This window comes from Microcebus murinus, chromosome 11 (assembly GCF_040939455.1).
Source record: "Microcebus murinus isolate Inina chromosome 11, M.murinus_Inina_mat1.0, whole genome shotgun sequence".
Classification (NCBI taxonomy): Eukaryota; Metazoa; Chordata; class Mammalia; order Primates; family Cheirogaleidae; genus Microcebus; species Microcebus murinus.
In genome coordinates, this window is record NC_134114.1 from 92,754,106 (window position 1) to 92,765,878 (window position 11,773).

Genomic DNA, 11,773 nt, shown 5'->3' on the forward strand with positions numbered 1-11,773 from the left:
GTTGAAAATTATTTTCCTTCAGAATTTTAGAAAGATTAGGTGCTCTATAGTTTTTTGACCTCAGAATTACTGTTGTAATTGCTTCATGAAATTTGTATTGGGTGCCTCCTATTACTTATCAGTTAGTACCTACTTATTCTAGGCACTGAATCTACAGCAGTGAGATACATACAGTCACTGGCATGCATTATTAAGTGATGTGAAGTAAATAAAGAGTGATGGGAAATGTCGTGCTAGTTGAGATGACATTGGTACAGAAACATGAATATAGTGAGATGATCAATCAATGTATGTATTTAGGAGTAGAGGGTTCCAGGTAGAGAAGAGATTGCAGTGGAATGACCTAAACATCAGAGGCAATAAAGCTTAAAGAAGAACAGATGTGTAAATAGCATGGTCTGATTACATTTTTAAACATCACTGTGACTGCTGTGTGGAAAATGCAAAAGGTAGTGACCAGCTATGAGCCTATTCTATTGGTCCAGGTGAGAGGTATTGGTAATTTGGTTAAAGTTGTTAAGGGTAAAAATGGTGAGAAATGGTAACTGGTTCTGGATATATTGCAGATGGAACCATAGAATTTACTGAGGGATTTATTATGAGATGTGAAGGAAAGGGAAATATGGTGGAAAAATCCTTAGAGTTTTAGGACTGAGCAAACAGAAGAATTGAAATTACATACAATAAGATGGGAAAGACTATAGGAGAAGCAGCTTTGAGAGGAAAATAAAAGAATTGTTTTATTTATCTATTTTATGTCAAATAGATGTCAAGTAAGTGATTGGATATATGAGTCTACAGCTCAAGTTGAAACCAGAGGTAGAAATTTAGAAGTGTCAGCCTACATGCAGCATTTAAAACAATTAGCCTGCTTTATGAAGTTTCCAAAATCATAAATACATTAAATATTATATATAATCTGTTCCCCTTTGGTCACCATCAAATGTTTATAAAGTTTTGGCTATAATCCAAGCACTGTGTTAGGTCCCGAGAATATAGCAATGATAGTTACACATTCAAAATATAAATATATAGCATTAGATACTTTCTAGGTCTCCATTAAATAGGACTTAATACATTAGAGTAGTCATAAATTGTCTATATAACCTAGCCTAGCACTAAGGCTATTTGATTCTTATTAATTTGGTCTTAATGATGTCACTTAAGTACTTTGAATGCAGAAGCTATGCTACTTTTGTAAAAATATCATACATGATACCTAACACAGTTCTGGAAATATATTAAGTTTACAAAGAATATTTATTAATTGATTATAAGATCATTTTAATTGTCCAAAGGCAATAATACTTTTATCAGCAACATCTTTATCTTTAGTGTGAATTATATTAATAACTTATCTAATGAGAATATTAACAAATTCTGTTCTGTAACTTAAATTTTAAAAGATTTTGATAGATTTTATTTTATTCACTTCCAATAGTGCCAAGTTATTTGTGTTTATTTTATTTCCATTTATTTTTTTCAATTTGCAGCCAGATTCTACTGCAACTGAGAGAGCAGTTGCCAGACTAGCAGTACACCCTCTTCTGAAGAAAAAAATAGATGTGCTAAAAGGTATAAATTAAATGACTTTTAATATTAAAAGTAGCTATGTACTTAATGCATTTGTATATATCATTTTGGATAATGGCTATTCATTTATCTTAAATATTTTATAGTTCTTCAGGATTTTTTATATTATAAATGTAAATTTCTTTCAGATATTTACAAATGTAGAAAGGTGCCTGAAATTATGGAATTTGCTGATGTGTGAAGAAAAACTAAATCTGTATTGTTTCCTAAATTCTAATATATTGATATATATTTTATATACAATACATACATTATAAAGGTAATACAGTTTTCTAAATAGTTCTGTAGCTTATGTTACTTTTGTTTTTGTCATTTAGCCAAATAATTTTCATTTATATATGTATATTATGAAATATATTTATAGATTAAATGCTTTTGTCAAAGATTAGATGATATTATTATGTCTAAAAGCATAATTTATATTCTATACATTATTACAGAAATGAAAGTTGCTGTTTTATTTGTATTTGGTGACTTTTTACTGTTCTTCATAACTCTAAGACATGAGGAAAGGATAATTTTCTTTTCATTTAAAATAGATACATCTCAGCATGTCTCATAATGTTGGTTTTTAAGAAGTCAGAAGATTTCATTGTGATTTCAAAGCTATTATACATATTTAGTATAAGTTCCAGTTGCCCTCTTAAATGTTTCCAAATAATTTTTAAAATACTATACCAAAACAGTGGTAGTTTATATGTTTCAATGCTAAAACAAGTCATGTACTATCTTTTCATGCAGCTGCTGTTCAAGCTTTTAAAGATGCAAGACAGTATGTTACTGAAGTTGATTCATCAAAGACTGCTTCAGAAGAAAATCACTATAAGGACACTTTGTGTTCAAGTGATGATGCAAGTAAGTTACAGCATCAAGGAACTATTATCAATGAGCAAAAAGTGAAAGGAGCCAAAATCCTGCCAAAGAAACCAATAAATAATTCAAAGGAAAAAATGACCAAAATGGAAAATGAACCAAAAGCAGTGAACATTACAAATTCTCCATCAAAGCCTTCAGGAAGGGATTCTATAGTTCCCTCTGAACCCCAGAAGATAGTTGCTTACGCCAAAATGAAAACACCAAGTAAAACTAAAGAACAGAAAAGATCTGATAGCTTGCTTTGTGGTAACAGTGATGATGAAGAAGAATTATCTGAAGAGGAGAAGGAGTATTTTGATGATAGCACAGAAGAAAGGTTTTACAAACAATCTTCCATGTCTGAGGATAGTGATAGTGGTGATGATTTCTTCATTGGAAAAGTCAGGCGAACACGAAAGAAGGAAAGTAATTGTCATTCTTCAGATAAGGAACAAAAACCCCTTCAAAAAGTGTTACCCAAAGAAGATACACATGAAACTCATTGGAATATAAAAAATGACAAAAACAAGCCAAGTACAGAAGCCAGGAGGTTAGAATCAGTGTTTTTCCACTCTTTATCTGGATCTAAAGACTCTAGAAGGTAAGAATATTTTCTTATTCTGAAATAATTAATTAATTCTTACTTTTTAAAAAAGATATGAAAAATCTACATTTCTTATGTAGGGGAAGAGACTATCTCCCATCCATGATTCTAATTTGTATAACTCATCCCATTTTAGACTTCTCCCTCTCTCCAAGTTTATAATGGGATAATATATATAAACATGCATGTGGCAATGCCACATTGATCCATCTTCATTAGAAAATGTGATGTTATAGCCAAATAATATGCCTAGTTAATTTGTTTTATTGTTTCAATTATCAAAGTTTTGAAACTTTAGGTTAGTTTTTGATGAAAACCTTTTGAAAATGTTTCACACATCTCTCTTTTCAAACAGAACTCTCTGAAAAGAATATGATATTTTTTCTTGATGACCCAAGATCATTATAGTAAACATCAATCATTTTCCTGTCTAATCCTAGCCCTAACACTGAGTTTTCCCAAGCTGCTTTCTATTTGGTGTGTTGCTGTCTCCATCCTTGTTAACCACCACTTTTCATAGCTGTTCTGTGATAATAAATGATAAATTATAAATCAATAAGTTTAACTTCATTTGTAATTCTAATCTGAAAGAGGACATCTTCACATTTTAAAGTAAAGATCATAGTTAGCTAATTTCTCTAATAATAGCTGTTTTCTTCAATAATCTATTTTTCTGTATATTTGTAAGTCAGGGATGGTATTTAATGGAATAGAAAAATGTGATGTAGAAATTTTCCCAAAAAGTTGTAGAAAAGACCTAAAAGCGTCTTTGGAGCCTTGAAGTAATTAAATTATTCCTTATATCTCCCAAACCTGCCTACAGAGACTACATTTTTATCCTTGTTTGAAAATAACACACCACTATCCTTCCTCCTCCTTATAAAATGTAAATCTTAATTTTTGTTACACGTGACTCATTCTCCCTGGGAGAAAACTTTAGTAATTCTTTATCTAGATAATCCCCAAGAGTAGAGACAAGGTAACCAAGATAGGATATTTTTCAGTTATGAATAGAAATCTCTGTAAGTGTGGTGAGAGAAAAATACCTCATGCGGCTATAGGAATACCAGAGTGAACCTTTGATGTATCTAAAAACCAAGGGTTTCATAATTATTTTATTGATTGTTGGTGGGATGAGGGAGGGTGACAGTCCTTTGAATGAGTTTTATTATGTTATCTTAAGAGTATTTATTTATCTTTTAAAAGTAACAGTGATATTTTTTTTCTTTTAGAAATTACAGAGAACAGGCTCCAAAAAGCAAATCCCTAGGTAAGTATTGATGACTGCCTGACCTTCATATGCAATTGAGCTATGTTTTGCCAGAATGGAAGGATGAAAAATTATAGTTGCTTGATAGCCTAAATGAATTTGTACCCAAAGAAATGGAAATAGAACATCTTATAATTAGGAATACAATTTTTTATTTTTATTGGGTTTTTTTCCTTGAGTCCCACTGAGGGAAAGATATAAACAAAATTTATCAGAAAAAAATATGTCTATTTTTTCTTGAATTAAATCAATATATTTTTAACTAAGTTATTATGTAAATTATATCTTAATTACTCAGTACCATGCCATTTAAGCATTCGGTAACCAAGTGTATTATTTTCTGGGTTAAGAGCAAAATCACAGTATTTCCAGGTTAATTCATAACACATCAAACTTTAATATATTTGGGTAGGCTGACTTCTTATACTATCCTAGTCTTTCACTGTCTTAACGAAATAAAAATTTATTTCTCACTCACATCACAATCCACTGTGAAGCAGCAGAGAGGCTCTCTGTCCACATTCAAGGATCAGGTTCCTTCTATCTGTTGGCTCCTTCCTCCTCCAGGTTCCAAATAGTTTCCATTTGCCAATAGAAGGGAATGGAGTACCTGGAGAATTTTGCAGGAAGTGTTCATGAGCCAGACCTAGAAGTGTCCAAAGTCAGTTCAGCTTACATTTCATTGCCCAGAATTCAGTAACATAATCCCATCTAGCCACAAAAAGCCAAGAAATGCGGTCTATGTATCTAGGAGGAAAAGGGATTTTCTGCCACTGACCATCCTTTCTATCACCGAATGCCCATTGCACATTTATTTCCTGTTACACATAGACAAGCCCACCTAAAGTCACTTCCAGTCACTGCATCCAGCTCAAAGACCAGGATTATTGGGAGTTGATGAAGTACTCTCCATCAGATCTCTTAGGTGGGACTCCCCAAAGTTTTGGAGACTTTGGTACTAAAAAGATGGTCCCTCACTTGGGAAGGTCTTTGTTCCATGGCCACATCTGCAGTGGGTATTTAGTATGATCTCTTTTGATCTTGCCCCAAATCACTGGTACAAATATAAGATCCTAAAGATTGTTCAAAGTCCAAGGTTTTTTTCTAGCCCAGGCTTGTGATTTCTTTCACTATACATTACCTCAAGAACCAGGTGGATTTCTGACCTCTTTATTCCCATCAGCACATCTATGAGCTAGTAACTACACTAAATATTCTTTCCTAGAGCTAGTTCTCAAACTTGCCTTATTTATGTTTGTTTGTGTTGTCTTTTGTTTTCCCCAACTCCACTCTTGTTTAATGTCTGCTGTATTGAGACTTGCCAGGTTTGGATGAGAAAGGTATACCTTTCATCTTATCTCTGTTCCATGACTGAATCTCTGATCAGTTGCCAGGAAGGCAATTTTAGTCCAGCTTGGGCAACATAGCAAAAATTCATCTCCTTCAAAAAATTTAAAAATTTAGCCAGGTGTGGTGGATGTGCCTATACTGCAGTCCTAGCTACTCAGGAGGCTGAGGTGGCAGGATCACTTGAGCCCAGGAGTCAGAGTTTACAGTGAGCTATGATTACACCACTGCACTCCAACCTGGGAAACTGAGCTAGACCTTGTCTCAAAAAAAAAAAAAAAAAAAAAATCTTTTTTATCTCATATAGCTTACTGTTTGGGGGCCATATGCTTTTCTAAACCTTAAGTTCTCAATTATCTAGACTCTCAGTTCTCTCAGTTCCCTATTTTTAGAACTCTGTCAAGGACAGCCAACAGTATACTAATCTTTTTTATTTTTTACAGCCACTTAACTTGGTACTGCAGATTTCCTGAGCATATAACCTGCTTCCAAAATTATCACTGGCAACAGTTTTACCTCTTTGTTTAGTACATAGGTAGCTCACATCCCAATCTCATTTATCCATTTCCTCACCCCCTACCACCAAACCACTAAGCCAGTGCCAAATTATGTTATAATGGTGGTACTCTACTTCAGAGTACCAATTTCAGCATTTTTCATAGTGTTACCTGCTATAACAAATAACTACCAAATCTTAGTGGTTTACTTCTCATCTATCAGTCTGTGTGCTTCTCGTAGTCTCATTCCATCTTGTGCCTCCTCTCTCTAGATCCTAGGAATTGTCTTCATTCATTAGAGATAGAGAGAGAAATAACAGAAGATTGAATTCAGGTTTTTATGGTCTGGACTTTTACTAACATTTTCTTGGGCATAACTCAGTTAGTGATATGGCCTCACCTAACTGCAGTGGCAATGGGAACTATATTCTGGTTGTATGCCAAAAGGAAAAGAAAATAGGGTTTGGCAAAAATGTGGCAATATACCTCATTTACCATATATTCACAAATATAGAATAACTATAAGACACTCCCTCCCACATTTTCCCAATGAGATCCAAGTAAAAGGATTTTTTTTCTTAGCTTGTATATGTAAAATATTTATGTTTATTTACAACTTTAATTTTCATAACATAATATGTTTAGAAATGCTGCCTTATTGAAATCTCAGTTTATTAAACAGTTTAAGTAAATTTTTTATCACTAGAGCCACCTTTGAATATTACAACAGGTTTCTAGAGCACATGTGATTTGCACAAGATTCAGGATGTTTTGATTTCTGTTTATATGATATTTTGGAAATGTTATCCCAAATTGTACACTAACTTGTAATACATTATGACATTTGCTTTTTAGAGGCCTTTTAAAAGCTTTTGATAATAATGTTTAACTTGAAATGGAGAAATTATACATCCCTAGGACTGATTAATCTAGATGAAATATTTTTCCTCCAAAAATTTTTTTTAGCCCATCAACTAAACTCTGTAAACATCCAAAATGTGCATTAATTCATGTATTTTCATGCTAGTATGTCTTCCCCAAAGAGTACTTTTTGTTCTAAATTATGTAAAGTACCTCATAGTAAAACTAGAAAATAAGTTTCCACCTTCATATTTGGAGAATAATGTTATAATAACAAAAAAAGAACTTTGTCTTATTTTTGAGTAAGCTTAGTAATTTGCCTTGTAATAACAACTTTTGGTTCAATAACAGAAGGGAGTGGAATCAATTACAAGCCCTTTAAACATAAATACATCCCATCAGCATTGTCAGACCCAGTGTCTTAGCTAAGATATGAATTTTCTGGCTACATCTGTTCCATGTGCAGATTTAATACACCAATGATGTTCCTTTGAAAATATGATATCCCCATTTTTGGCTTTCTATGTCAGCTGGACTGTGATTTCTCTCTTTATGTCATTGTAAATAAGGCAGCACAGCATATATTGGGAGGTACTCAATAAACATGTATTTACAAGGGTTAGAAAGTATGTGTCCCAAAGTTGTCTACTCATGTATAAATTTTCAACTTCAAGCTGTTCCTGTTTGGAATTTTAAATTGTGAAATACTCCATTTAAGTAAACAAAATTTCTTTCTTTAATATTGGTTTGAAGGTGAAATATGTTTCTCTTGTCCTGCTATATACTCTTTAGGTATGTAGTTAGTTTTTATTATTTTTGCTTTCTCTTCCCAGATTTTCCTCAAACTGAACCTCAAATCAAGAATCCGCTTAATAAGAATGCACAAAGAGGACTTAAAAGTACAAAACAGCAATTGCAACAGCCTCTTCATCCTTCATGGGAAGCAAGCAGAAGGCGAAAAGAGCAGCAATCTAAAATTGCTGTGTTTCAGGGGAAAAAAATTACATTTGATGATTGATTAGTATCTCCTTTTGTGAAATTCTTCAACTAAAACTTATTTTCCTTTTTTGTAAATCAGCTTATTATTTAAACTTGTGTTTGAATAAGTTTCTTTAGAGGGGTTATAGAATATTTATTTTTGTCTTTCATTTTCTAAATGAGTTTAAATTATGTTTACATAAGCCTTTCACAAATCAAGTATGTACTTAAATTGATTTTTAATAATATCCCCCAGAATGTTTCCTCTATAAAAGAATTTTGGGATTATGGTGATCTTAGATTTTCTCATTTATGCTTGTCATGAAGTATATTTTACTGGTTCAGCTGTGGTTTTTGCCTTGGAAATAAATGTTGATATATATTTAAAATAATGGACAAATATGAGGAAATTATAACTATTTTAAATACATCACTTTTGTTAAAACAATATAAATAAATGCTAATTTTTATTATGCTTTCAATAACTGTGATCATGTACTTTTTGACTATTCTAAAATAGTTTTCCAAGATAGTTTCAGATTTCTTATGTATATTTCAGTTACTTGGGCAAATTGTTTAAATGCAACAAGACAACCAAAAATCAATTTTATATCACTGTATATAAATACTTCTATTAAATAAAGAAGTATAATCTACTTATTCATTTGACCATGTACTCTTGACTTTTTTTAGAAGTCATAGATTACAATTTAGAAGAACAAACTCTGAAGGAGGTAGGATTGAAAGAGCATTTCTGCCAATCGCTAAGCAGAGAGGTTATGAGATGACTCACTGAAGGGATTGCTTTATACACCACAGTACTGTTATTTAAAAGGAAAACAGGATTTTAAAAATCCTTTCAAATGTTTCACTTTTGCTACTTTGGGAGAAATTAAAGACTCTTGTTTAACTAAATAATGCTAATAAATTTCATGTTTCCTGTGTTGTCAGTGGCAAGGAAGGCCATCTGGTTAGCCTGAATTCACAAGCTCTCAAGAGTCATTTTATTTCAAAAATGTAAGAATTTAGATAACTAGAACAATGAAATTCAAGAGAGTATACAGAAAGGAAATTATTTTGGCTATGTTGAATGAAAAATTTGTTTTTGTACTTTTTTTCTTTTTTCTTTTGACATTATTTTCAGAGTGATGAAAAAAGTGAAAGAAAAATGTCTCTGTGGCTACCAAGTGTTTACCAAACTGTGAGATTGGGGCACTTGTCCGTTTATTAAAAGGATTTGTTCTGTAAAATTTGGATTCAGTCAAAAGACCAAACTCAAGGATCTAGAAGGCCACATGTGGCCCCAAGGCCACAGCTTCGCCACCCCTGATTGGTTCAGCTTAGGACATTTTCCCCCTAGGAGGCCTTTGGCAATGTCTGGAGATATTTTGAGTTGTCACAAGGGCAAGTGGCCCTACATCTAGCAGATGAAATCCAGGGGTGCTACTAAATTTTCTACAGTACACAAAACAAGGAATTTTCCACCCCAAAAGGTCATCAGTGTTGAGGCTGAGAAATCCTGGTTTGAGGTTCATTTGGCCTCACTACTGAGGCATTACCATTCTAAGAACTCTACCTGATACTTTGTCTATTAGGAAATCTTTCTGTTGTGGCTGGTAAGAACACAGACTACCTGGGGCTTATGTAAGATATAGTTCCAGTTACTCCTTTCTGTCAAGTGTTTTTCCCCTGGCCTTGATAAATTCTTCATACACATTGCACAGATCAGTCTTCTACCAAAGACTTGAGGGGACCCTTCTACTGATTTCCAGAGCACTTTCTGTATGTCTCCTTCCTCTCTCGTATTTTGCCTCACAAATTCAAATCACATTAGCCTGCTTGAACTCTGAAGTCTATTTCTTCAATTCAATAAGGCCACTGAGCTCTTTTGAGATTTCTTCCTCTCGCATTCTAGTTTGGAAACTCTTAAGGCAGTGAGCTGGTATACTTAAGCACTCATTTATTTTTCTTTCAGATATTGCTATCCTGTCTCATCTATTGTCCATTGTCCAAAAACTGTTGTTTTGTACATTCTGTCCAGTTTTATTTAATGTGGAAGGACAAATCCCTGATAATTCATAGTGGTCAAAAGTAGAAGTCCTTCATTATTTATTTTGATGCTCAAATTGTGAGGCCAGCAGGGGCCTCCTCAAGCTATCTCCTGTGTCCTTGCAATATATATATAAATCATTTCTTTAGTAATGAGAAAGTTGGTTCCCATTATCCACAATATATCTATGTATTTGCCTAAAATACACAGAAGTTAGTTTCAGAATTGCTAAGTGATGCCTCTGTAAAACAGAAGTCTACTAGTCAAAGTTCAGTGTTTGTTTAGAGGGTTTTTTTCTTTAGCCAGAGGGCATATGGTTTTAAAACTATGTTTGGAAGTTAACTAGGGTAATAACAGCTAAAATGGTGGGGTAAGGACATGCAAAAATTGTTCTCTCCATAAAAGCAATAAATCTATCCAAACTGTCAGAAACAACTTTTTCAGAACTCTGGAATTAACCAAAGGCTTGCCGCAATCCAGGGAGTATTTTTTCAAGAAAAATGCCTGAATCCTGAATCTTGACAAAAGCAGTGATCACTGTGAGATCTTAACTTGCCCTATTCCCATTCTCTACTTCCCAGTCCATGGTGGCCTTGAAAACCAATAACCCACAATCAGTGCAAACCAGCACCCTGGCAGCCACTGGAGGAAGTTCAGAACCGGGTTGGAGTTTCTTCAAAGACACATTCCCTGAAGACTGTCATTATTTGACCTGTGTGATGGTTCACTGGAAAACCCCACTGGGAAGGCTGACTTTATCTGCCCTGAGTCGGAGCTTGCCCTGTGTGATAAGCCTTTTCCATGAGATTGCTTCAAGGCTGCCTTAGGCGATGAATATAACAGTAGGGGTGAACAATAAGTTAAAAAGCTTAAAAGGAAATCTGGAGGATTTAATATTCATAGGGACTTTGTTAAGTTCTGACATGATTTCTCGGAATCAAGGAGAGCCAGCACAATCTTTGAGCTGTGCACACGCTCAGGAAAAAGCTAAGAGGGCCCTAAACTCTCATCTCTGGCTGACCTTGAGGCGCTGCACAAGTAACAAATGAAGACTAGGTGATCAAGTGTTGAAGGTGTGCCCCAACACAGAGCCCCTCAGCAAAGAGAAGTATTGATTCCAAGTATTTAAGGGCCTCTCTGTCCAATTATTAGCTCACTGCTAAGCTAAATGAATCAGAGCCTTCCATGGCCATACACAACAAAGAATATAGACTTCACAAAAGTAGTTCAGAAAAGTTACTAAATAAACTAACAACAAACCCCAGGGAAGAAGGAGAATCTGATTTACAGAGTTGCAGCATTATATTATTTAAAATGTCCAATTTTCAACAAAATTATGAGACATGCACGAAAACAAAGTATGACCCATGCATTCGCAGCGAAAAAAAGCTATCAGTAGAAACTCTCTGAGGAAGCCCAGACTCTGGACTTAACAAAGACATTAGATATTTAAAATATGTTCAAGGAACCAAAAGAAACTGTCTAGTGAGCTAAAAGAAAGTCTGAAAACAATGTCATAGCAAATAGAGGATACCAATATTGAGATAGAAATTATGAAGAACATCCAAAAAAATTCTGGAGTTGAAAAGTACAATTACTAAAATGGAAGATTCAACAGAACGTCTCAACAGTAGATATGAGTAGGCAGATAAAAGATTTGGGAACTGAAAGGTCAATTGAGATTATCCAGTTTTAGGAACAGGAAAAAAGAATGAACA

General features: G+C 33.8%; 1 protein-coding gene across 1 annotated transcript in view; it reads left to right on the forward strand.

The window, feature by feature from the left end:
* SRFBP1 (serum response factor binding protein 1) overlaps nucleotides 1-8,486 on the forward strand; it is a 54,125-nt gene extending 45,639 nt beyond the window's left edge. Inside the window, exons 5-8 of the mRNA XM_012788574.3 lie at nucleotides 1,494-1,575; nucleotides 2,335-3,049; nucleotides 4,285-4,322; nucleotides 7,861-8,486. Coding sequence (XP_012644028.2) covers nucleotides 1,494-1,575; nucleotides 2,335-3,049; nucleotides 4,285-4,322; nucleotides 7,861-8,045 — 1,020 coding nt within the window. The 3' untranslated portion in view covers nucleotides 8,046-8,486. The remainder of the gene's footprint in view (nucleotides 1-1,493; nucleotides 1,576-2,334; nucleotides 3,050-4,284; nucleotides 4,323-7,860) is intronic.
* Nucleotides 8,487-11,773: the final 3,287 nt, after the last annotated feature.